The sequence below is a fragment of the Alnus glutinosa genome, chromosome 11 (assembly GCF_958979055.1).
Source record: "Alnus glutinosa chromosome 11, dhAlnGlut1.1, whole genome shotgun sequence".
Classification (NCBI taxonomy): Eukaryota; Viridiplantae; Streptophyta; class Magnoliopsida; order Fagales; family Betulaceae; genus Alnus; species Alnus glutinosa.
This window is the reverse complement of record NC_084896.1, coordinates 8,187,420-8,214,829: the sequence shown is the minus strand read 5'-3', so window position 1 is coordinate 8,214,829 and position 27,410 is coordinate 8,187,420. Positions and strand designations below refer to the sequence as shown.

The window sequence follows — 27,410 nt, the reverse complement described above, 5'->3', positions numbered from 1 at the left end:
TCTATAGGGTTGATTTTATCCCTAACAATAGAAAAGTGAAAAAGTTTTGTTTTGTAGTGGATTTTTTTATTTGAATAATAATAAAATATAGTTGATGTGATATAAAAAGTGTAAAAAAGTTAGAATGTTTTTGATTTGATATTTTTAAAAAAAGTGAAAAGAAATAGAAGGAGAATGAAAATGAGTTGCCAAACTAGCCCGAATCTCCACTCAAGCGCGCGTGGGTCTGGTCTATATAAATCTGGGCTTTTCTCTCCCATAAATCAAAGAAAATCCAGTCTCCAAATTCTAGTTTCTTCTTCTTCTTCTTCTCTTGCTATGGATTCAAGCAACAGTACTGAAGTAGCCCACGACCACTCCCCATTTCTTAAAATCTACAAAGATGGTCGGGTAGAGCGAATTGCAGGCACCGAAATCGTGCCCCCATCGCTTGATCCCCAAACCGGCGTTGAATCCAAAGATGTAGTTATCTCGCCCGAAACAGGCGTGTCCGCCAGGCTTTTCCTTCCGAAAACTTCCATCCAAACCCAAAAAAAGCTTCCTCTCCTTATTTACTTCCATGGCGGAGGCTTTGTCATCGAAACCGCCTTCTCTCCACAGTACCACAATTACCTTAACGCCCTTGTCGGCGAAGCCAACGTTGTTGCGGTCTCTGTAGACTACAGGAGAGCCCCAGAACACCCTCTTCCCGCTGCTTATAGTGATTCATGGGCTGCGCTTGAATGGGTTGCGTCTCGCGTTGATGAATGGTTGAAAAGCCAGGCAGATTTTGAAAGAGTGTTTTTCGCCGGGGACAGCGCCGGGGCTAACATTGCGCACCACATGGCCTTGAAGGTGGGGGCAGAAGGATTGGCTGGTGTTAAGCTACAAGGGATTGCTCTTGTGCATCCATATTTCTGGGGCAAAGAATCGATTGGCGGCGAACCAGCCGAGGCTGAGAAGAGAGCGGTGATTGAGAATTTGTGGCCCTTCACGTGCCCGGCGACGAGTGGGACTGACGACCCTTACATAAACCCAGCTTCGGATCTGAAGCTGGGGAGCCTCGGGTGTGGAAGAGTGCTGGTTTGTGTTGCCGAGAAGGATTTGTTTAAGGAGAGGGGCTTTTATTACCGTGAGCTGTTGGAGAAGAGCGGCTGGGGAGGGGCTGTGGAGGTCGTGGAGTCCCTAGGGGAGGACCATGTATTCCATTTTAACAAGCCAGTTTGCGAAAATTCTTTGGCCTTGCTCAACCGGATTGCTTCTTTCTTCAATCGGGGTGAGCCCTGAAAGACCCAAACATTAATGGTTGTATTTGAATCAGCTACTATGATCGATTGAGCTTAGTTCTGTCAAAAAAAAAAAAAAAACGACCAAAATAATTGCTGAAAAGATGAAAAAATCTATGAAAGTTCTATCTATTGTACCTTGATTGGATGATTTTTTGGATCCATTAAGACATTTTTGTTTTTTCCAATCATTATGATACGTTTACCACATTTTTACAATTATTGACCATCTTTTTTCAAATTACCTACAATTATTGTTCTATCTATTTTTTTTTTTTGTTTTTTTGTTTTTATCTATTAATACACCGTTTATTTCGAAGTAAAATAATTTTCGTTTTAAAATATTTTTAGCGAAATTATTTTCAAAAAAAATATTTTCTCAAAAATATTTTTCAATGTTTAGCTCTCACGAAAAATTACAAAATGCAAAAATTAGAATTTGGCAAATGCCGCTAGAATTTGGCAACGTCCGACGAGCAAGTTTGGCAGGATCATATATATATATATATATATATATATATATATATATATATATATATATATACACATATTTAGCCTAAAAATGTTATATTTATTTTATAATTTGTTAACACTTATTAGTATGTGATTGAATGACAGTTAATAATTTTGATAGCAGTTCGGTCATTCATTCTAGTAAATTTGAGAAGTTCAACTACCCCTTGAGAAAGTTTTTTTGGCTGATTCTATTAAGGAGAATGCAGGTCGTCTTTTAATTGAGTATGACATGACAACACCATTAAAAAATTAACAACTTTTTCAGAACCAGATACAAGCAAATCAACTGTAAAAGCCGATCTAGATAGACAACTAGCAAGCACCTCAATGCTTTAGAGGGAGACCTTGAAGGCAGAAGTCGAGCGGGAATGACACTAGTGAAGCCAGTAGCGGCCCATGGAGGAAATCAAGAGTGCTAACAAGAGAACCCCATAAAATTTAGTTCATTACTAGGCTTCCGAGAGAACTAGCAGGACTAGAAGATAGAATTACAACATATGAAAAATCTCTAGGTCGATGAATTTGAAGTCAAACCAAATCGGATGTTGTTGAAGCTCATATTCGAATTTGAGAAATATGAAGGACTAAAAAGAGATTGGCGACCATGGATCTAATGTAAAAGACTCATAAGAGCATCCCTAGTGAGCTCTCCAAATTTTAGAGAAAAAAAAAAAATACTTCTGTTATTTTAACTACTACTTTTAACAAACTTTTTACGTCAAGCTCTTCAAATATTTTTCTATTTCAACTAAATATTAATTTTGTATTGGTTTTAAGCAATCACTCCTAACAAATAAGGAGAAATGAAAAGTGAAAAGTGAAGTGAAAGGAGAGAGAAATGATTAAATATTGAATAACTAATAAAATTTGTGAGTCAAATTTAGATAGAAATTTTGAAAAGAGCTAAAATAGAGAAATTATGAAGAGTTTGTTTAAGTATTTTTTTTTTTTTTTTTTTTTTTTTTTTTTTTGAGATTTTCACAAAATTTTAATGAAAATTTTGAAACGAAGAAGTCACTAGAAATGCTTTAATAGTGGTGGCTTTAATAGTGGTGACGTGTGTGATACATCCAACCGATAGGCCATAGCTGCTAGAATGGGAGCCATAGCATGAAAGAGGGCAGAAAAGGCACGTGAATGACAAAGATAGATCATAGATGAATGTAAGTAAATCTGTTCTCAAAAACCACAAGCTAAAAAAAGAAAAAAAGAAAAGATAAATACAAGTAAAAAAAAAAAAAGGCTGGTTTTGAAGGCATCGAGACGAGGGAAAGGGATTCTTCCCTCCTCCCTAGCAAGGAGCGTCAGTGAGAGACTTCTACAGAGTAATCTGCCCTTTTTTTTTTTTTTTTCTTTTTTTTCTTTTTAATACTTTGAAAGAAACAAGCAACAAGGGAAAAAAATAGAACTAGGTGGAAAGAAACCTACCACCTCTAAACAAAGAGGGGGGTCTTTGTCACTTATAATAGGAATTGAAGGTAAAGGAAAAGGATAAGTGGGAATGCTACCAAAAAAGGATTTGGTTGCGGCCCAATGTGCCACATAATGGACACAGAAGTTTGTACTTCTTGAAATTTTTGTAACTTTCCAAGAGGAAGAGGCTGAGATGGATCCAATCATTTTCAAAATGAGGGATGAAATCCTCCAATCTTGAGAAACATTTGGATGTCGGAGAGTAGAGATGACAACTTGTGAATCACCTTCCAGAATAAAGTGATCAACGTGTAAAGAAGTTGCCAAAGAGACTGCTAACTTCGCTGCAAGGGCTTCTCCATAATTTGGATTGCATGGTGAAGAGATTTGAGAAGCCATATGGAGAATGTGACCTTCTAAATTTCTGCATACTGCAGCTTGAGCTGAGAAAGAATCCCTAATAGTTGTATTGAAATTAATAGTCACCCAGGGTGATGTAGGAGGAATCCATGTCTCAATTACAACAGGATGAGAGGGGTGTCAGGCAGTATATTGCTCCATAGTAACAGTATTGATATGCTTCAAGATAAGGCGGATGTCAATAGTGATTCCTTCATGATAAGATTTATTTCTATAAAACCATAGAAGATCACAGGTTACCGCGGCAAAAATCTGAAATTTATGATGATCAATTGAAGGTATCTTCAAAGAAATCTCTGGAGAGATAATCTGTTGTACCCAATCTGCCATAGTGTTGAAATCAAAAGCTGAGGAATTCAGGGGCCAAAAGGAGTGTCTCCAAACAAACCGTGCAAAAATGCAGTTGAAAAATAAATGGTGAAGAGAGTCATCTGCAATTTTGCAAAGAGGACATTCTGGTTGTCTATTTGGAAGAGGTAAGATGGAATTGATTCTGGAAGTAGTTGGAAATATATTTCATGCAATTTTCCATAAAAACAGAGGCAGCCTATCATTTAAGTTTAATTTCCAGAGTTTCTTCCAAAAAGATTGTGAGGAGGGGATAATCAAGTCTGGATGATTTCTAGTTAAGATAGAAAGGCAAGTTGAACCAATTGAATACTTTCCAGATTGAACTGGAGTCCATAAGTATTTTGGGCTAACATCAGAGGATATATGGAGTTTGATAATTTCTTGTGTAGAAAAATCATCAAACAGGGAAAGAATTTTGGTAGTGTTCCACTGAGATGTACCTGGGATAAATAGATCTGAAATGAGCAAGGAAGGGAGTTCTTTGTTACCTGGATTTTTCGGGGCTGGTTTGAAATTAGGCAGGGTTGGAATCCAGGCTGTTGTCCAAACAGGAAAATGAGAAGTATAGATACTTGCAGACATGTCCTAGATATAAGCAGAGATTTACATCGGAGAATTTCTTTCCAGAGCCATGAAGCATTTACCAAGTTTGGGGAAGATAGAAAGGAACCATATCTAATATATTTCTGACGTAGCTGATTCACCCAAAAGCAATCATAATTAGACAAAAGTTTCCACCCAAGTTTAGTAATTAATGCAAGATTAACATCGTACATAATTGAGATACCCGAACTTCTTACACGACGCGGAATGCAACAGAGAAATCTGCTTAAATGCTAAAGTTACATGCGCAACTGTGTACACGATTGACATCATATATAATGAGCATTTACTCTTTCTTAGCAAACGTCACTCTCAGCCCTGTCTTCCGTACGCTTTATGATTGCTAAAAACAAAAATCTCATAATGGGATCCAATCAGGCTGCAATAGACATAGCATTTTGCCATTTTCATTGATGAAACCAAATGACTTTCATACATGCATCTTTTTTTTTTTTTTGACTGAATTAAGCTCAATCATAGTGGCCGGCGGCCGGCCTATACCAAATTAGGAACTAGAAACTATTACTGATTGAAATACAAACAATGTAGGATCCGTCTTTCAGGGCTCAGCCCGATTGATGAAAGAAACAATCCGGTTGAGCAAGGCCACAGAATTTTCGGAAAGTGGGTCACGCAAATGGAATACATGATCCTCCCCTGGAGCCTCCATCACCTCGACAGCTCCTCCCCAGCCGCTCTTCTCCAATAACTCACAGTAATACAAGCCCCTCTCCTTCAACAAATCCTTCTCGGCAACACAAACCAGCACACTCCCACAACCGAGGCTCCCCAGCTTCGGATCCGAAGCTGGGTTTATGTAAGGGTCGTCAGTCCCACTCGTCGCCGGGCACACAAAACGCCAAAAATACTCGACCATCGCTCTCCTCTGAGCCTCGGTCGTTTCGCCGCCAATCGGTTCTTTGCCCCAGAAATATGGATGCACAAGAGCAATCCCTTGTAGCTTAACACCAGCCAATCCTTCTACGCCCACCCTCAAGGCCATCTGGTGCGCAATGTTAGCCCCGGCGCTGTCCCCAACGAAAAACACTCTTTCAAAATCTGCATGGCTTTTCAACCATTCATCAACATGGGACGCTACCCATTTAAGCGCAGCCCATGAATCATTATAAGCAACAGGAAGAGGGTGTTCTGGGGCTCTCCTGTAGTCTACAGAGACCGCAACAACGTTGGCTTCGCCGACAATGGAGTTAAGGTTGCTGTGGTACCGTGGAGTGAAGGCGGTTTCAATGCAAAAGCCTCCGCCATGGAAGTAAACAACGAGAGGAAGCTTTTTTTCGGTGGTTTTCGGAATGTAAAGCCTGGCGGATACACCTGTTTCGGGTGAAATAACTACGTCTTTGGATTCAACGCCGGTTTGCGGATCAAGAGATGGGGGTTCGATCTCGGTGCCTGAAAGTCGCTCTAGTCGACCATCTTTGTAGATTTTAAGATAGGGAGAGTAGTCATGGGCTACTTCACTGTGGCTTGAATCCATAGCAGGAGGAGGAGGTACAACTTGGAGAAGAAGAAGCTACAATTTGGAGACTGGATGAAGAAGAAGAAGCTACAAGGGAGAGAAGAAGCTAAATTTGGAGACTGGATTTTCTCTGTTCTGTGGCAGAGAATAAGCTAAATTTGGAGACTGGATTTTCTCTGGTTTATGGGAGAGAGAGGCCAGGTTTATGTCGAGCCGACGCACGCGCTCAAGGGATGTACAGCTGGTTGGGACAGTCCTCAAGAGAAGCAGCTGCGAATGTTATTAACCATTAGGAGTGTTTTTCTTTTTAAAAAAAAAAAAAAATTAGGAAAAGAAATGAATTTTTGTTTTTCGATCTAAATATATTTCATAATATTATTTCTTTACAAAATACAAATTTTTTACATACTCTATATTTTTTATAAAATTTTAACAAAATCTATAATAAAAGACAAAAAGATGAGAAATGAGAGATGAGATATATATATATTTTTTTATGTTAAAATAATATATAGGAAAGTAATATAGAAGCGGTCGCAAATGAGCTTTTGCGATTTTTTTATTTTTTATTTTCTTATATTAAAGGAATGAAAAATGGTATAAGAAAGGTATTGCTAATGTTCACTTCCCAAAATCCTTTCTCTCTCCCTCTATTTTTTTTTTTTAAAAAAAAAAAAAAAAAAACTAAAGTGAAACTTTAAGCTTCCTACCTCATTCACCCCTCCTTTATACTCATTTATTTATTTTTATTAGTATTAGTATTATTCTCTCTCTCTCTCTCTCTCTCTCTCTCTCTCTCATTCTTTTACCATTTAAATATTTATTACTTTAATCCTTCAAATTTCTCACTATTTTATTCCTATAATAATAATAATAATAATAATAATAATAATAATATTATTATTATTATTATTATTATTATCTCTATTTCAAAATTTAATTACTTCAAATATAAATAAATTTCTAGAATCTCCCTTCGTCGTCCAACTAAAATCCCCTAACATTAATAAATCTCCCCGGAATAAAATGAAAACCTAAAATTTATTTGTTCTTCTTTTCTTCTTCTATCCTCATATTTTTTAAAATCACAATCAGATTTGTGGAGCCCATATGAGGGACCCACAGATCTAATGGTGACTTTCAAAAGTGAAATGTTGAGAGAAAGACAGGAGAAAGAAATGAATCAATTTTCTAAAATCAAAGCCTATATACTAAATTGAGTAAATTCTGCCAACTAAAATTTACTTTCATAAATATCCACTTATCCTCTTAAATTCCCCCACAATTATTATTCTGTCTATAAAATATTATGATATGGTTTTTATCTCAAAATAAAAACCTCTTTATTCGTAGACTAAAATTTGGGGTATTACATCAACAACTTTTTTTGATAAGACAACATTTCCATGTCATCAATGCATATTTGATTAGTTTTTTTTTTTTTTAATCGGGATTTCCTAGGCTCACCTAATGTCAGGCAGTTCCTCGAGATGGATACCGAGCGAAGAAGCTCAGTCAAGATCCTTCAGACTAATTCTTGGCCCAATACCACACGCCACTCAAAGTATGTGTTGTGCATATATCCACCTAAATAATAGGTGAACAAATATACGTTTTACTCGCAAGTGCAAAAAATCAAAACGATAGTATAGAAATTAAGCACGAGATCATTCCCATGAAGATTGATAACTCGTGTTTAAAGAGAATTTCGATAAATATTTTGAATATAATTGCAATGGAATAAAGTAAACTACATAATTGAAAATAATAAATAAAAGAGTAGGGCTTTAATATTCACCACTAATCATACTCTTTTTAGGAAACGATATGCACAATGCTGCAAACCATATTGCGATACTTAATGTTTACCAGCCACAAAGGCATGACATCTACTCCTAAAACTATTGATTTCCCTAAGCAACGAGTTAGACATGACATCCACTCTAACTCTTTTCTTTTTTGAAGGATTTAACACGGCATCTACTAAGTTGTTCTTCAAGAAAGCATAAAACTGTGAAAATCGGTAAACACACTCAGGCTGGAACTTGGCATCTGTTTCAATTGTCTTCATGTTGATTAATCCAAGAGCTTGTGATGGAGTTCTTTCGTTACTCTATTTATGCCTAGGATTCGGCCATCCAAATTGACATAAGTAACAAATCCATACCACATGCATATGATGATCAAGCATAAACATGCGAGGAATTCAAGAAAACCGAAAATAATCAATTAAGAATTACAAATAGTAGTAGCAAGGCAAATCAAAACCCTAAAGAAACATGATTAGGACTTTAATCGAGCTCCAACAAGAGTAATTAACTACAACTTATTTGGACTAAAAGTATATACATACAAAAAAATAAATAAACAAACAAAGAAAAACCAAAACCTTCCATGATCTAGCATCCGATTCCTCTCCCAAAGCTTGTGTGTTTTTTCTTTAATGTTTAAAAGCTTATTTATAAGGATTAGGAGAACTCTAGAAGCCCTAAAAATCCTAAAAAAAATCAGAAGTCAGTTTCCTAGTCCAAGTAGGAGACTGAAAACCCAATCCAAGAAGGAAAAGAATTCTAAATTCGTCTTGATTTTTGGTCCTATATTGTGGGGTAATTTTGGCATAGTAAACGTCCGAATTAGGAAAAATTTATTTTTGACATATTTGTTGCCTTTTGTATTAGCTATCCAACACCACTAATTTCACCACAATCCAATACTTGAGCAGAAAATTATGGTTAAAATACAAAGATATGCTCATTCTAGAGTCTTTCAAAAAATAACAGATTTTGCCAATTTCTCTTTTCTGCAACAAACAAGTCCAAAATTGAATTGGATTTGAATCTTTCCAAGAATGAGTCTACCGGCTTTAGCTTCTTGCAAACTTTGTTCTAAGCTTGGAACTTGATAGATTTTGAGTGTTTTTCTTCCAAAACCTGCAAAATACAAAAACAACACAAAATATCAAACTATAACAAAACTAAGAGATTAACATATGTGAATTAAGAGGCTTGAATGTGTAACATTTAGCACTTATCACACCCCCAGACTTACATATTGCTAGTCTCTTGGCAGTAAAAAATTTTTTTAAAAAAAAAAAAAAAAAACTGAAAGACAATAAGATAAATAATTATTTCATGGGATGTATGATTGCATTTAGTATATGCAACAAGCTTTTTAAACCCCTAGGACTCCCTAGTGGACAAGTGAAATCTCGAGTAAAAGAGGCTGCGAAGCCAAACTAGCCATGCTATCAATCAAAGAAAACTTCTAACCTTTTGATACGAACACTTAATGCTTAATAAGGTAAGATGTCCGGTTACTCATTCAAAAGCTCAAAGTGATCAATATATATGCCAATGTTATTCCTTTAATAAGTTGTCCAATGGCATTCAAGATATTTAGAACTACATAATTGACTTCAAATTTCATACCCCACAAACAACGTGGTAGTGTGCTTGTGAGAATCAAATTAAAACACGTAATATCTCATGCTACCAAAGAAAATAACAAAACTCTAAATTTTTAGTCAAGTGATCATATGTTCATCATGTTAAGCCCACCAATAAAGTACAAATCACAGTTAAAGTTTAACTAAATTCTTAAAAATAACATGATCATACATTTACATTTGTACAATAGGATTGCAGGGCGAAAGTACTTCCCCAAACTTTGACGCACAGACGCTTGTCTTGAAAAACAAAGCACTACTTCAGCAGGGAGATGAGAAAACTGGTTGGACTAGGTATGGCTTGTAGCATACCCCCAAACTTAAATGCAAGAATACTAGTCCCTGAAAAACCCAATACTAAACAAAACAAATTAAAAATTAAAAATATGAAAACAAACAAAAACTAAAAACAACTAATAGAAAATGAAACAAAAACAAAAAAAAGAAAAGGTTTCAAAGTTACAGCCGTGCTGGACATGAAGTGGCCTCATTTGTTCACATTAAGTGCACTTGGATTGATTAGCTGACGGGCAAGTCTGCAACATAGTCGCTGCCATGGGAGCAAGGACCACGCAACCCTTGTACACAGGGTGTAACAGTGTACACAGGCCTTATTATGAAAACATTAGTTTTAGATAAATATATTTATGTGTTCTAAAGAAGAGGAAGAGTTTTATCGTAGCTTTATTAGAAATCGTTTCATTTCGAAATTAATTTGTGTCATTGTTTAAATAGTGATATGTGTTAAATATGCTTTGAAGTATTACAGAAAATAAATCGTTTTAAGTAAAAGGTTTTAAAGCAAATGATTTTAACCCAACTCTTTTTTAGTTGGGGATTTACTTTCTGAGCCTTTTAGCTTATTCATTTTACTTCTTTGTTTTCAAATGATCAACAGTTTGATCTAGGAGGCCGGAATGGGGGCGGGTTAACTATTGAGTTCATTTGAGCTGCAGATTATTTTTTTTAATAAGTGCATTGGCTTGATTTCAGAATTATGACTTATTTAATAAAAAATGATAATCATATTTTTTAAAATAAAAAATAAAAATTTCCGCATTTAACGAAGTTGTAACTTAGATGTTTTTATTCTATCATGCATTTAGCATCACATGTAGTAATGCACTGGTAAACCTTAGAAAATTTTGCACCTCTGAGAGGGTAAATTGACAACCCTATCCCTTTTCGGGCTGGGGATGTTACATATTGAGTAAGGATGCATGGTTGAAAATAAAGGGTGAGCCTGAAGTGCAATTAAAATTTATAGATGATGACATCATGGTGGACGGAATTGCTGACATAGGTATATTAAATTCTGAAGAGGAGGTCCCAAGAGGTGAGGAGGCCACGAGGTATATATGCAGATAAAATGAAATTAGGAACTATCAAAAGCTAGAAGAGAAGGGATAAACAATGTCATTCTGCGGGTTCTAGGAATGGAGGTGAGGACGACAATATTAAACAGAGAAGGGTAGAATGCATGGGAACTCCTACTAACCCAGACGAGGACGAAGTCAATGGAAGGAACGGTGGTATAGCAAAAAAGCAAAGGCGATCTGGTATGAAGGAGGTGCAGTTGCATGGTACGGTAGATATCTTGGCGGTGATTGGATCCCAGTCTCACTACTCATTATGAATCTCATAAACTGGAACTGTTGGAGGCTTGGTAACCCTCGAACAGTTCGAAATCTTTGCTAGTTGGTGAAGGATAAGAGACCTTTGTATTTTATTTCTCATGGAAACAAAACTCCGGAGAGATAAAATTTCCTTTTTGGGTGGTAACCTTTTTTTTGATTATGTATTTATGGTGGACTGTGTAGGTCGTACTGGTGGGTTGGCACTATTTTGGAGGGTTGAGGTTACATTGGAGATTCAAAATTATTCTAATAGACATATTAATGCGGTTGTTAAGGAGCCGCATGGGGGTTTTCTCTGGAAATTTATTGGGTTCTACAGAAACCCAGAAACGACATGAAGGGAAGAAGGGTGGAATCTTTTGCAACATCTTCAGTAGTTGGCCCCGCTTCCCTGGGTATGTGTTGGGAATTTTAATGAGATTATTGAGCAATCTGAAAATTTGGTGCAGCTTTACGACCTATAAGACAAATGGAAGCGGTCAGAAATGTTTTGTGGACATGCCAACTAAGTGATTTGGGCTTCATTGGCTCAAGATTTACCTGGTGTAATAATAGGGAAGATGAATATTTTATGAAAGAAAGGCTTGATCTAGTGGTGGCTAATCCCGAATGGTGTGAATTTTTTGGTGAGACTCATACTTTTGTCCTAGCAGCTAGAAGCTCTAACTATTGTCCATTATCTCTTAATTATGGGTGCAGATTGGAGGACAATAGGTGGAGTACTTAGAATTTCAAGTTTGAGGCCAGCTGAATGGTCTATAATGCTTGTTCAGCTACGGTTGCTATAGCCTAGGAGATTATAGGCAGGTAAGGGATAATTTAGATATTCTCTTCAATAAGCTTGAGCAATGCAAGCGACAATTAATGAAATGGAGTAGAAGAAGAAGAGCCAGAACGTTGTCGATCTTGTAAAAAAAAAAAAAAAAAAAAGTCAAAGGAGATTGAGAAGCTGCAAGAAAGGACTGAGCCTGAAATAATGAGTGATAAAAAGAGACACCAAGCTGCTATTAATGATAGATTAGAGAGAGAAGAATTGAGGTGGAAGCAACGGGCGAAAGTATATTGGCTTTAATCAGGAGACCGCAATACAAAGTTCTTCTATATGTATGCCAACTAAAGAAAGAAATTGAATCATATCAGTGAGGTGGTGGATGTTGATGGGGTCACTTGCACAAACCCAGCAGATATTAGCAAAGCTTTTATGGAGTATTATTAGTCCCTATTCTCTTCTTCTGTTTCGTCAGGGATGGATGATTGCCTTTAGGGTTTGGAGGAGAGAGTTACGGGTGATATGAATGAACAACACTCTAAGGATTTAACTATGGAGAAAATATGTATGGCTATCTCACAAATGTCACCCCTTAAGTCTCTAGGCCCGAATGGTTTTGCCCCTTTCTTTTATCAGAAATATTGACCTTTGATTGGAACGGAGGTATGTGAATTAATTTTTAATTTTAAATTCAGGTAACTCGTTGAAGGCAATCAATGATACGAATACAATCAATGATACGAATATTGTTCTCATTCCTAAATGTAAGACTCCGGCAAAAGTTACGGACAATCGACCTATTAATTTATGTAATGTGATCTACAAGATAGTGTCTAAAGTCCTAGCAAATAGGCTGAAGAAAGTCCTACCACTTATTATTTCTCCTAATTAGAGTGCCTTCATTGCGGGTAGGCTTATAACTGATAACATTATAGTTGCTTATGAGACCCTACACACTATGAATAACATGAAAGGGAAACACAGTTTTATGGCATTGAAATTGGATATGAGTAAAGCCTACAATCGAGTTGAGTGAGCCTTTGTTATAGAGGTGATGAGGAGATTGGAGTTTGAGAGATGATGGATTCAGTTAATCATGAAGTGTATCAGTTTCGTTTCATACTCCATATTAATCAATGGGAAATCGCATGGAAGAATTACCCCAACTCGTGGTATCCGCCAAGGTCTCTTCTATCCCCATATTTATTCATTCTTTGTGTTGATGCTCTTAGTTCCATGCTGCAAAAGGCTAAAAAGATGGGTAACCTTACAAGAGTGCCTATTGCTAAAAGCTGAGTACGCCTCAACCACTTATTTTTCACAGATGACAATTTCCTGTTTTGTAAGGCGAATTCGTTGGAATGGTCTCACCTCTAACATATTTTAGACAGTTATGAGAAAGCTTCAGGGCAACGATTGAATAAAGAGAAAGCCTCCATCTTCTTTAGCCCAAATACAAATGCAGAGATCACAAGTCAAATTCTCTTCGTTTTTGGGCTCAAGGCAACTCATTGTTTTGAAAAATATTTGGGTCTGCCGGCAATTGTGGGAGCTTTGTGGAGGCAAACTTTTATGGCTTTTAAAGATCGTATCTGGGCTCAAATTAGCAATTGGAAGAAAAGATTTATCTCACAAGCTGGTAAAGAAGTTCTGTTGAAATCTGTGGCCTAAGCTATTCCAACTTATAAGATGAGCATCTTTCTACTCCTAAGGACTTTAATTAGAGAAATTAATGCAATGATGCAGCGGTATTGGTGAGGGCACCATGAGAAGGAGTCGAAGGTACACTAGGTGAAATGGGAGAGAATGGGTAGGTCAAAACATCAAGGAGGCATAGGCTTTTGTGACTTGGAAAGCTTCAACAAAGCGCTACTCGCCAAACAGTTCTGGAGAATTTTGAAGAACCCTGAGTCCTTGTCAGCAAGAATTTTTAAAGCTAATTATTTTCCTTCTGACTTTATCCTTGTTGCTCCACTGGGTCAGCGCCCATCATACATATGGAGAAGTATTTGGTCGGCTCGAGATCTTCTTTCAAAGGGGCTAAAGTGGTGAGTTGGTAATGGACGACATATTAGAATATGGATGGATCATTGGCTCCCTCAACATATCGCACATTGCGTCTTTCTAATACAAGGGCTACATGAAGAGGCATACATTTCGGAACTTATTGATCAGGACACTAGTGCATGGAATACCTCTATGGTAAGTTCTTTGGTTGGTGAGCTCAACGCCGACATCATATGCCAAATTCCTCTAGGATTGAATAGTTGTAGTGATAGACAGATTTTGACTACCACAGTTAATGGGGAATTTATAGTCCGAAATGCCTACCATCTATAAATGGATAAGATAGACTTGGCAACAGGTGAATGCTCACCTATGCGCCAACACTGTTTGCTATGAAAAAGTCTTTGGAAAATGCAAGTGCATTATACTGTAAAGGTGTTTATGTAGAGGGCATGCATAAATGCGCTTCTGACTAAAACAAATCTCTTTAGAAGGAAATCACAGAAGACCCTCTTTGCCCTTTCTGTGGGCTTGTGACTACCGATCATATTTTGTGGCCATTATAGAGATCCTCGAGATATGGAGCCTAATGACCTGGAGCTCATAGCGGTGGTAGCGCTAACCTTGTAGTTACGCCCGAATGTGGTGGTCCATGGGGAAATTTTCAGCTGTCCTACCCTTTCTCACTAGTAAAGCTTTAGACTCCTTCGAGGCTTATCATAGTGCTAACTCCTGCCAAAGGAACTCGACCAAAAGTTGTCTCTATCACGAATCTGAGTTGGCAAGGCCCTTTGGAAGGGTTTGTAAAGGTCAATTGGGATGCGGCTGTGGACAAAGACCACCGGATGATGGGTATTGAAGCTATTATTCGAGATTACCAGGGTGAGATTTTGGCTACCTAGTCAGCTTCAAAAGATTATATTATTGACCTAGTTATTGCTGAAGCCACTGCAACTTGGCGAGCCGCTTTGTTCTGTAGGGAGTTGGGGCATCAATGGGTGGAATTGGAAGGAGATGCCCTCCAAATGGTGCAAGCCCTGCGGAAGGAAGATTGTAATTGGAGTAAATATGGCCATATAATTGAGGAGATTCTTGGGGTTTAAATGATCTCCATCAATGGAAAGTCTCTTATATCTAATGAATCGCCAATGGAGCTACCAACAGTCTTGCGAACGAAGCACTCTTTCTTATTGAGGAATGGGTTTTCAATGAGGAATTTCCTCATTGTATTACTAGTATTATCCATGTAGAACGCTATGCTTAAATTGTTATTTTTATAGAATTTTATAAAAGGCTGATCTACTTTAAAAAAAAAATAAATAAATAAAATAAAAGATAGACTTGATGCATTTATACAACTTAAAATTTTCGTTTTGAGGGCTTTTTGGGATCAATATTTTTTAAAATTACTAGGATATATATTCTATATTGGACATCTCTTCAAATTTTAACAATTAAATAATGAATAAGATTTTGTCATATCCATATCGGTTATTTTAACAGTAAATAAAAATTATGAAATATAACTAGATATGATAAAAGCTAATATAACTAAATTCCAGCCATTTAATTTGAAAATAATAGTTGAGAAAATCATGCCAAATAGACCAATTTTACTAAACTATATATTATCATTATAATAAAGAAAGCAAAGTGTTTAATCTTACAATTCATATCCCACCCAGTGAAACATGAGACTCTCCTTAGACAACTTAGTTATATTATATAATATAGTAAAGATCTTGTATTTGTTGTTTTATAAAACATATATATATATATATATATATATATATATATATATATATATATATATATATATATATATATATATATATATATATATATATATATATATATATATATATATATATATATATAGACACACACACAAAAATAGAAAAGTTGTATATAGATGAAGATATAATAAATTTACGAAAAATATAATTTTTTTCTATGTATAAATGTGAGTTTTAATATTTTTTAATTTTAAATTGACTATTTTTTTTTGAACGAATTTTTAAATTGACTATTAATAACGAATATGCAATCAGCAACCACGCTCGAGTAGTCACTGATGTGAGTTTATTTATATATAGACACACACACAAAAATAGAAAAGTTGTATATAGATGAAGATATAATAAATAAAAATAGAAAATTTACAAAAAAAAATATAATTTTTTTTCAATGTATAAATGTGAGTTTTAATATTTTTTTTTTAAATTTTAAATTGACTATTTTTTTTTTTTTTTTTTTGAACGAATTTTTAAATTGACTATTAATAACGAATAGACAATCAGCAACCACGCTCGAGTAGTCAATGATGTGAGTTTATTTATATTATGTTATCAATTACGACAGTTAAGTTGTCGCTGGTTTTCCACCTAGTCCTTTTGGGCTAGTGTGGCTTTTGGTCACCTCGCTGGTTCCAGTGGTAGGTGCGGTTTGTTCTCCCAACCTCTTGGTTGTGGAGGTTTTGGTCCTCCCGGGTTGATCCGGTGGAAGTTGTTGGTCTCCTAGCTTTTCGGGGCTATGGAGTTTGGTTATTTGCTTTGTTTCTGTGTTTTGTTGCAGAACATATCTTTTGAGTCGTCCAAGGGGGAGGCGTCCGTCAAGTGATTTTTTCGGCCATGTTTTGAGTAGATCTAAGCTGTTTTGTCGGAAATCCTGCGACACGCCCTCCAGTTTGTTGCTCTTCGTCAGCCTCTGAGCCCACCGGTTCAACTTTCGGTAGTGCTAGTTCTAAATGCTCGAAGCGTGGTTTGCAAGTGTCTTGGTTGGAGCTGTGCGTGAGGCCCATGATCCAATTTTTCCGGCCGGGTTGTGGGTGTTCTTGGATCGGCTGAAGTTTCGGCTTCATAAGGGGACTCCCGGGGTGGCGCGTGTTTTACACGCGCCGGTGCTGGGGTGATGTTTTCAGTCTGTGCGGGTTCAAAGTTGTGTTTCTGCATGTGTTTTTAACAGTGTACCTTTGTATATTTCAAACATTATAGGGATCTTGTGCTCTTTGTAATGTTTGTTTTTTGATCTGGGTAGCTGTTGTTTTTGTATAGTCTTGTTCTTTCTTAGGATTTCCTTGATTTAGTGGGTAAAGATTCCTCATCTCCATCACTGTGATGGCCTTCGGGCAGTTGAGATTTCACCTTTGGGCTGATGAGATTTCGCCTTCGGGCTTTGTATTTGCCTTCTGCGCTTCAATAAGTGTTGGTTTTTGGCCAATTGTATTCCCCTTTGGGGTTCTGTTAAGTAATGAAGGTTCTTACTCTTGTGTTCAAAAAAATTGAGTTGTCGCAGATATATTATTGTTGTTGATATACATCTCCTCGCTGATGTGATCGATTTTTTATTTTTTTTATTTTCAAATAGGCTATGAGGTACGACACTCAGGTCATTGCTGATGTGAGTTATTTATTTATATTATACTATCAGCGTCTATCAACAAGATTGTTCTGGAACATTACAATACTTGGCAAAAAAACTTGGCGATTTCTACATAACTATGGCAATCTCCTTCGTCTTCTTATTTCAAGATCAATTATAGTACTGTCATTCGTGATAATTTCTTTGCTCAGGTTGCATTCTGCAGGAATTCTAGTGGCTCTATTATTAAATGTATCTCTCTTATCAGTTTTTTCTGTTCTCCCCTTTATGGTGAGGCCCTTGTAGCTCTTTTGGCTGGCTTCCCTAACGATCTCTTTGGAATTATCACATTTTATTTTGGAAGGGGACTCCCTTATAGTCACTCTGGGGCTTTAACTGCTCACCATTACTCCAATTGGAGAATTGTATCCATTATTTCTGCAATCCATTTCATGCTCCTTTCAACAATTAGCTGGACAGCTAATAAAGTTAATCGAAGTGCAAACTTCTGTACCCACCATATGATAAATTGCACCGCATTTATAATTTATTCTGACTACATTTCTATCATTTTTTTTTATTTAATTTTTTTTCCTCCATGTGATGGAAGAGATTCTCTCTTTCTCTTTTTATGTTCCCTAAGTCGGTTTTTTTCTTTTTCTTTCTTGCAGTGTACTTAATATATATATATATATATATATATATATAAAAGATTTCCATTCATAGTAAGTACACTTCTACTATATAGAAAAGAATAGCCGGTTGTCTAAAGTTGGCTTGCTTTGATAAAAAGGATAATGGAATATGCTTTTTCTTTTCTCTAGGATAATGGAAGGTGTTTAACACGTACGTGAAAAACACTAGTTACCTAATGCATTTTTATTTTTTTTCCTTGAGTGGGGTCTTCTTCCACTTGCAAGTAAAACAGGTGTTTCAGTCATAATTGTACCTTCGGTCGCCTAACATGTCTCGTTCGCTCTGTCTTCGCATCCGATGTGAGCTTCAGATGTTCTCACGTTATGGAATCTATCCGGTTTCTTACTTTCTTTCCATCAAAACGTTTAAAAAATAAGAAATGCTACAAACTCAAAATCTTTTCCAAAGAGATGGTTCCAAACTGATGTGGACACTGATGTGGCTGAGCCATGTTGGGCTTTAGTGAAAAATAAAATTTGACGCTGGGTTCAACATTTTACTGACAAAATGATAGACGTGACGTTTCCTGATCTGCTTGTAGAGAAAATCGCAACAACAAAAAAAAGGAGAAAAATGGCGCATTTGTGGGTCTCGTCTCCCTCCCTCTCTCTCTCTCTCTCTCTCTCTCTCTCTATTTTCACCTTTTAGATTTCTCTGCATTTCTGGGTCCCGTCCATTTCAGGCCTCCCACCTTTAAGGTTTGTGTTTTGAAAAATGCTATACTCACACCCAAATTCTCACAACATTTTTTGACAACCTGATGTGAAATTTCCACATCAATTTTTTTTTTTCTTTTCTAAAATGAAAACTCTCTCTCTCTCTCTCTCTCTCTCTCTCTCTCTCTCTCTCTCTCTCTCTCTCTCTCTCTCTCTCTCTCTCTCTCTCTCTCTCTCTCATTCTTCTTCTTTTCTCTTCTGGTCGGCAACTGCAAACAGAGACGGTGACGGAGAGAGCCAGAGCTGAACGGGATCCGGCACTTTCGGGCCAGAACTGTCGGATCCCAGTCGGCTGACCGGGGATTCGGTCCTTCCTGGCAAGAACGGCCGGATCTTGGCCGGCTGGCTGGGATTCGGCCCTTTCCCGACCGGGATTCGGTCCTTCCCGGCCGGATCCTAGCCGACTGGCCGGGATCTTGCCGTTCCCTGGCCAGAACGGCTGGGGATCTGGCCCTTTCCCAGCCGGCTGGCCGGGATCTAGTCGTTCCCCGGCCAGAACGGCCAGGGATCCGGCCCTTTCCCTGCTAGAACGGCTGGAATTCGGCTATTCTGGCCGGAGAAGAGCTAGATCGGGTGGCCGGAGGTGGGAGGTGAGGGAAGATGGAGGGAGGTGGGACGAGAGAGAAGATGGAGGGAGGAGGTGGAGAGGAGAAAGAAAACGAAAAAAAAAAAAAAAAAAAAAAAGAAATCTGGTGTGGAATGCCACGTCATGTTGTAGAGATTTGGTTGTAGGGATTTGGGTGTGAGTGTAGCAGCCCTCTTGTGTTTTTGCTCATCATTTTTGGTTGCAAAACGAACCTGGGCTAGGTGCTTCATTTCTATTTAACTAGGTTTTTCCCTTATTCTAAACTTGGTAGTTGGTAGAAAACCAAAATTCTCTTTTATTTTCTGTTTCATGAACCAGTGATAAAAAAATAAAAAATAAATGTGGGTCTTTGCTATGATGTTGGCCGAAAATCAAACCTAAACAACCCATCAACTTATATTCGGCCACGTTGGAGTGAGTGAATGCATCGTTAAAATTGAATTGCGGTTATGTGGTTTTGGGTGGCAGTTTCTATACGAATTTGGAGTTGGGTTGTTTGGAGGGCAAAACGAGTAATGATGGAAAGGGCCTTTTGCCTTTTAATATATATTTTTTTAAAAAAAACAATCGAAAATCAAATTTTGAAACCTGATTAAGTCCATTTTATACTCATTTCTTCCCCAAACCATTTTCCCCCCAAAATTTTCCCTCCCTCTCTCTCTCTCTCTCTCTCTCTCTCCTCTCCTCTCCTCAACCCCACTGTGAGCCTGCCACCGTCTACCACTCATGAGCCCGCCACTCCACTGTGTGTTCTCCATCTTCGGCCAAAACTCAACCACCGTGCGTTCTCCATCTCCGGTTCGGCTTCGACGACCCAACCACCGTACGGCCGCGAGCAGCCCCAGCCAAATCACCACCGCCGACGAGCCCATCCACCATAAGGTATTCTTAGTTTTTTTTTTTAGGGTTTAGGGTTTGATTTTCTCTCCAGATTCTGTTTTTTTAGTTATTTTTGGGTGAGATTTGACTGATTCTTGGTCCTTATTCTGTGCCCTAGATCTTGAAAAGCCAATACCCAAAAGCTTGAGCTTCTAGATCCTTGAACCGGGGGCACAAATTTTTGCTTGGATTGGGGATCTCATCGAACTCGATTCAGCTCATTTCCTTTCAAGGTAATCTCTCATTTCCCAGAGGGAGGGATTTCGATGAGTATGTTTTCTCTGTTAATTTACAATTCAGAAGGTTTTTTTTTATATTTGTTTTGAGTCTTGACATATATGGGGGCTGTATTAAAAAACAATCATGGGAACTGTTAACAAATTTTCTGGAGCTGATGACTTGGAATTCCGGACAACACGGTGTATCAAGGTTCACAAGGTTGGTGAGAATCAAATAAGTGTTCTTCAAGTTGTCTGCAAAACAAAAGGGGTCGTCGGGGTGTCCCGGCAACGCCTCCTCCGACGATCAAGTTAGAATTGGTGAGAAAAATCTGGTCAGAAAGAATAAGTGCGTATATATTTAGAAGAAGATACCTCTCTTTTTTATCAGCCCAAACCTTTTATATGTTTGCCCCTCTTAAATGTCCTTCACGTCAACATTTATTACCTGAAGATGCTTTTCTTTTCCTTAATTAATTTGAGCCCATGAACCCAGGCGCTTATACCGACTCATCCCTACTTTCCCTGATCGGCGGCGGATGATCATCGATTAATAAGACAAAAATATTAATTAGAGAGAAGTCTCCCACTTCATTCAAATAGCTCTGCTCGTAGCTGTAGACTCCAACTCATCTCTCTACCATTTCGATCAATGGCGGGAAATTCCTTAACAGGAACCATTTCCCCTGTTTTACTTATACCCATCTTGTAGTGCTGCATCACCAGACCGAAACTTGAATTGTATGATTTTTGAGAAGAGGGTGATCAAAAGCTGGCTGGAGTTTGATATGGACACAATTGTGACCATCTAGGCTCTGTTTTAGGCATTTATGTCCAACACGTGGTATCAGTCGGAAATCTTTGTTTTTTGGCATACATTTACACTGCTATTGGGTACCCTGACTCCTTGAGATTGAATACATCCAACCAAGGAGAAACCACATCCCATAAAGTAATTGATTTTAAGACCAAAACTGAAAATCCAACTACTCAATGATATCTTTCAATGGACAATAGCAGCTTACTTACGCCAAAGAACAAAGACTGACTGAGCAAATATAATGAGAAACAATTTTTTTTTTTTTTTTTTTTTTTTTTTTTTTTTTTTTTTTTTAAATGGTTATGAATTGAAAAAGAAGGCCAAAAAATAGACTTGTAAGGAGACATTAATACACTGGTCGGACCACCATTGGGTCACAGTTGACATTAATAAAAACATCAATTTTTATTAATAATTTTATGTTGCGAATAAAAATTAATTTTTATTGGTTAATACTACATTTTGATAAAGGGATTGCAGCCAATTTCGATCCCAAGATGCAAGCCTAAATCCAACAATAATTTTGCACTTGTTGCTCCCACCTACAAGTGCGTGAAAATAATATATTTCCATTTAGCATACAAGGCTATCAACTTCCTTCTTATATGATAGAGTTGTGTGGAAATGTTGATGAAATGACTGACTGACTAACTGTCATGGGATGATTGGGGTCTTTGTTAGCTTGAGCCTTTTTTTTTTTTTTTTTTATTCAACAAGTTTTAGATGTTCCTGTGAGCTATAATATTCAAGCCTAAATTGGTTGGAATATTGTTGGATTCCAGCCATGGTCAGAAGCCGGCTGGATCTTGCCAAAATGGCCAAAATCTGGTCGGCTCTGGCCAAATCCAGCCACTGATCCGGCCGGATCTAGCCAAAACGGTCGGGATCTGGCCAAAACGGCCAGGATCCGACCGGATTTGGCAGTGTTAGGCTGGAATCTGGCCATATTGGCCGGATCCTGCCAAACTTGCTTGCCGGACGTTGCATGATTTTGGCAGCATTTGCCAAACTCTAATTGTTGCATTTCGTAATTTTTTCGTGCGAGCCAAACATCGAAAAATATTTTTGAGAAAATATTCTTTTTGAAAATGATTTCGCTAAAAATATTTTACAATGAAAATTATTTTGCGTCGAAATAAACGGTGTATTAATGGATAAAAAAAGAAAGATAGTACAATAATTGTAGGTAATTTGAAAAAAGATGGTACAATAACTGTAAAAATGTGGTAAACGTATCATAATGATTGGAAAAAACAAAAATGTCCTAATGGATCCAAAAACTCATCTAATCAAGGTACGCTAAATAAAACTTTCATTGATGAAATCAAACAACGACTTTCAATCGATCATAGTAGCTGATTAAAATACAACCATTAATGTTTGGGTCTTTCAGGGCTCACCCCGATTGAAGAAAGAAGCAATCCGGTTGAGCAAGGCCAAAGAATTTTCGCAAACTGGCTTGTTCAAATGGAATACATGGTCCTCCCCTGGGGACTCCACGACCTCTACAGCCCCTCCCCAGCCGCTCTTCTCCAACAGCTCACGGTAATAAAAGCCCCTAGCCTTCAACAAATCCTTCTCGGCAACACAAACCAGCACACTCCCACACCCGAGGCTCCCCAGCTTCGGATCCGAAGCTGGGTTTATGTAGGGGTCGTCAGTCCCACTCGTCGCCGGGCACGTGAAGCGCCACAAATTCTCAATCATCGCTCTCCTCTCAGCCTCGGCCGGTTCGCCGCCAATCGGTTCTTTGCCCCAGAAATATGGATGCACAAGAGCAATCCCTTGTAGCTTAACACCAGCCAATCCTTCTGCCCCCACCCTCAAGGCCATGTGGTGCGCAATGTTAGCCCCGGCGCTGTCCCCGGCGAAAAACACTCTTTCAAAATCTGCATGGCTTTTCAACCATTCATCAACGCGAGACGCAACCCATTCAAGCGCAGCCCATGAATCACTGTAAGCAGCGGGAAGAGGGTGTTCTGGGGCTCTCCTGTACTCTACAGAGACCGCAACAACGTTGGCTTCGCCGACAAGGGCGTTAAGGTAATTGTGGTACTGTGGAGAGAAGGCGGTTTCGATGCAAAAGCCTCCGCCGTGGAAGTAAATAAGGAGAGGAAGCTTTTTTTGGGTTTGGATGGAAGTTTTCGGAAGGAAAAGCCTGGCGGACACGCCTGTTTCGGGCGAGATAACTACATCTTTGGATTCAACGCCGGTTTGGGGATCAAGCGATGGGGGCACGATGTCGGTGCCTGCAATTCGCTCTACTCGACCATCTTTGAAGATTTTAAGATAGGGAGAGTGGTCGTAGGCTACTTCATTACTGTTGCTTGAATCCATAGCAAGAGAAGAAGAAGAAGAAGAAGAAGAAGAAGAAGAAACTAGAATTTGGAGACTGGATTTTCTTTGATTTATGGGAGAGAAAAGGCCAGATTTATATAGACCAGACGCACGCGCGCTTGAGGGGAGAATGGCAGGTACTCGAGGCATAAAAAATTTGCCGAGATAGAGACACGGAGAGAGAGACATAGAGAGGGATGGATTCATTTTCCACCCTCCAAATTTCCTACTGTGGTTGGTCATCTGCTTTAGATAGAAATATATTTATATATGGAAAATGCTCAAAATAATCATGATGCACGACAAGTACCTCCATAAAACACAATAGAGTGGTCCTTCAACTGCCATCTACCTTTCACAAATGACAAATGACAAATGTTACGACATTGACTTTTAGGAACTTAAAAAAGGATTGCAAAAAAGATGATAATTTCGGCAGTGTCAGTGAAGTCTCCCCAAATTAAATATATTGGATAATGTTAGCTAATAGATGAGTAGAAAATACAAAACTAAACAATTCATAATCATATTACACATAGGGTTGTAAGTGAGCATAGTTATTCGTGAACATACTCGGGCTCGGCTCAGATTAGTTCGGCTCAGGATCGATTCGTTTATTAAACGAATAGAGTTTGAACAAAAAATTCAGGCTAGTATAAATTTAGGCTCTACTCGTATAAGCTCGACTCGTCTCATATATGCTCGTATAAGTTCGTATAACTCCATTTGTATTATTTTTATAATATTATTTTAAATTTTGTAATGAGAACATGTTATATATATATATATATATTTAAAAAAAAAAATGTTCTTCGTAATGTAAATATATATAAGTTGAATTATTGTAATTGTGAGTCTGGATGTAAATAGAGAATGCGCGAGTGTTGGAGCTCATCGACCAAGATACTAAGCGGTGGAATCTATGCCTTATTAAAGAAATCTTTCGTGAAGAGGAAGGCTCGTGTTATTTGCACAATTCCGTTAAGCCATGTGCCAATTAAGGACTCTCTTATTTGGCGCATTACATCGAATGGGGTTTTCTTAGATAGAAGTGCGTATCATATAGAAAAGGACTTACAAGCAAGTTGGCGTAGTGGAGGCTCTAGAAACGGTACATGGACTACAATATGGAAGACTATTTGGAATCTTAAAATCTCATATGCAAGCAAAATGTTTATGTGGAGAGCGTGCACTGATCTCCTCCCCACCAAAGCAAATCTACAACACGAAGAGTGGTTCCTGATGGAATATGTCCAATCCATGAAAGAGAAGTTGAAATTGTAAAGCATATTCTCTAGAGTTGCCCTTCAGCCTAAGATGTATAGGGGTGTGACCCCAAAAAGTTTCAAAAAGGTACGGATGAGGGTTCCGCTTTTATTCATATTTTTTAGACATTTATGGAGCGATGTAATGTGGTGGATCTCGAGCTTATGGTCGTTGTGGCTAGTAAAACTTGGTTCCGTCAAAATGGGGTAATGCATGGAGGAGAAGAGTTAACATGACATCATCAAGTGTTCCAGGAAGCACTTACGTCTCTTGATGATTTTAGAAGGGCTACCTCAAAAGATGCAATTCCGAGAAGCCCTATCTGTGAAGAACTTCCAATATGATGGCAGCTACCTCCCATAGGTATGCTCAAAACTAATTGGGACGTAGTTGTGGATAAGAAGGATGGGCGTATTGGTTTTGGAGTTGTAGTACGAGATTTTGAGGGTTTTGTGCTGGCCGCATATAGTACTACAGGAAATTTCTAATAGAGCCTGTTGTGACTGAAGCATTGGCAGCTTTGAACATTGTAGAGTTTTGCCAAGAAATGAGTTTTAATGATATAATTTTTTAGGCGGATGCCCTACAAATTGTTCAAGCGATCAAAACTACAGGTGATAATTGGAGCAACTTTGGATATATTGTGGATGGAATCAAAGATGGGTTGCAGAAGTTAAGATCTTAGAGAATAGTACATGTTAAGCGGAATGCGAGTGCAGCTGCTCATACCATAGCCAAACAAATTATTTTGTGTGTCATTGATAGAATTTGGGTTAAAGAAATTTCAAATTGTATTAGTGGTATCATATCTAGAGAGCATTTGTTATACTTATGTGATTGAATTTTATCCGATAAAGATTATTATTATTAAAAAAAAAAAGTATAATTTTTACTGTCATATTCAATTCCCTATTCAGTTGCTGTAGGTAATTAATTCTGTATCAATGACAGTTTAATTAAAAACGATAATAATATCTTCATATTAAGTATGATTTTCGAAACAATTAATCATTTACTTGAGAACTACTGCATATCACGTATGATGTATCAATTCAATTTTCATAGATGGCTGATATGATTAAAAAATAAAAATAAAAAAATCTACCAAGGATTGAAAAAGATGCTTTTCACGTCAACATATGCAATAAAGACAGCCTTGCATGAGAGAGAACAAGACACTAAACGAGCACTCTATATTATTGGTCTGGACCGCCCTCTTTTCCTTTCTTGTTTGTTTTGGGAGGACAATAAATATCTCGAGGTTTTTTTTAAAAAAATAAAAAATAAAAAATTTAAAAAAATTTAATTATTTTAAAATTTTATTTTACTTTTTATTATTTTATTTAATTTTATATTTTAATTGTGGGCAAATCTCCTGAAAATTAATTTACTTTTGAAAAGATCAAAAGATAATAATAAAAAAAAGGTCTTTAACATTTTTTTATGTCAATGCAATGTAATATGTCATTGCTTAAGAACACTTGGAATAGCTTTTTTAAAGGAAAAATTGCACCATTAATCTTTATGGTCTATCGGCCTAAATTACAAATATCTCTTTGTAGTATTAAAATTAATTTAGAAATTTCTATGTTTGGTCTAATTTACAAATCACTTCATAAAGTTGAATTCCGTAATAAAAATTTGACACATTTCTTTAGGCGCCAAAAAAGATGGCGACACGTGTTGATCTTAATAAAAAAATATAAATGTATAAAACTTAAAAAATTATTCTATTTTTTTAAAAAAAGAATATGTAACGTGTGGGTAGGGTGCGGCCACCACCGACCTTTGGGGATGGCCGCATGACTACCCCCTGCCCTTAGGGGTGGCCACACAACTATCCCCGACCCCTGGGGGTGGTTGCATGCCACCCTGGTGGGGGTGGCCCGGCCACCCCCAGCCACCTCCAAAGTGGTGGCTACCCAACCAGCAGCCACGCCTTTTCTCTTTTGAAATTTTATTTTTAAAAACAATTTTTTAAGTTTTTTTTTTTTTTTTTTTTTTTTTATTAAGATCAACATATGTCGCCATCTTATTGGCGATGATATGGCGCCTAATAAAATCTGTCAAATTTTTTAACAGAATTTAACTCCAATGAGCGATTTATAAATTAAACCAATCATATGGATCTTTTAATTAATTTTGATACCATATGGAGCTATTTGTAATTTAGGCCAACCACATAGACTAATGATGTAATTTTCCCTTAAATTCCATTCTCTTAAGAACACTAGCACCAGATATCTATCAATTTTTCCTAAATTTATAGAATAAAATTACTTTTTACTTCCTAATAAAAAAATATTTCATAATAGATTCCCTTATATTTTCCTATATCAATTAAATACTATTTCTTTACTATTATTTTATTCTTTTTCTTACTTTCATACTTTTTGTCATTTTACTGTACCAACCAAATCCTTTCCGACTGTTAATAGCTTTGTTTTTTTTGTTCATAAAATTATTCAATGGCTGGCTAATGTATGAAGTAAATTTTGGATGAAAAAGGTTGTGGACACAATTAATTTTTGGCTGGCAACGACTATTTCTTAAATTTTGTCAAAATTTGCATTAAATTTTTGAAAGTCAATGGTTGTGAAGTAAATGTTGTCAAAATTTGCATTAAATA

At 37.3% G+C, this 27,410-nt stretch overlaps 3 protein-coding genes across 3 annotated transcripts; 1 reads left to right on the top strand and 2 right to left on the bottom strand.

Annotated features, from left to right (window-relative positions):
* Positions 1–217: 217 nt before the first annotated feature.
* LOC133882148 (probable carboxylesterase 12) lies at positions 218–1,406 on the top strand. The gene has a single exon (XM_062321255.1). It carries the CDS (start codon positions 319–321, stop codon positions 1,264–1,266), a length of 948 nt encoding a protein of 315 aa, XP_062177239.1. The 5' UTR covers positions 218–318; the 3' UTR covers positions 1,267–1,406.
* Positions 1,407–4,685: 3,279 nt separating this feature from the next.
* On the bottom strand, positions 4,686–6,289 carry LOC133880956 (probable carboxylesterase 2). Its single transcript, XM_062319927.1, has one exon. The coding sequence runs from the start codon at positions 6,061–6,063 to the stop codon at positions 5,128–5,130; it is 936 nt and encodes a 311-aa protein (XP_062175911.1). The 5' UTR covers positions 6,064–6,289; the 3' UTR covers positions 4,686–5,127.
* Positions 6,290–22,473: 16,184 nt separating this feature from the next.
* LOC133882601 (probable carboxylesterase 12) lies at positions 22,474–23,736 on the bottom strand. Its single transcript, XM_062321804.1, has one exon. It carries the CDS (start codon positions 23,720–23,722, stop codon positions 22,568–22,570), a length of 1,155 nt encoding a protein of 384 aa, XP_062177788.1. The 5' UTR covers positions 23,723–23,736; the 3' UTR covers positions 22,474–22,567.
* Between the last annotated feature and the right edge of the window lie 3,674 nt (positions 23,737–27,410).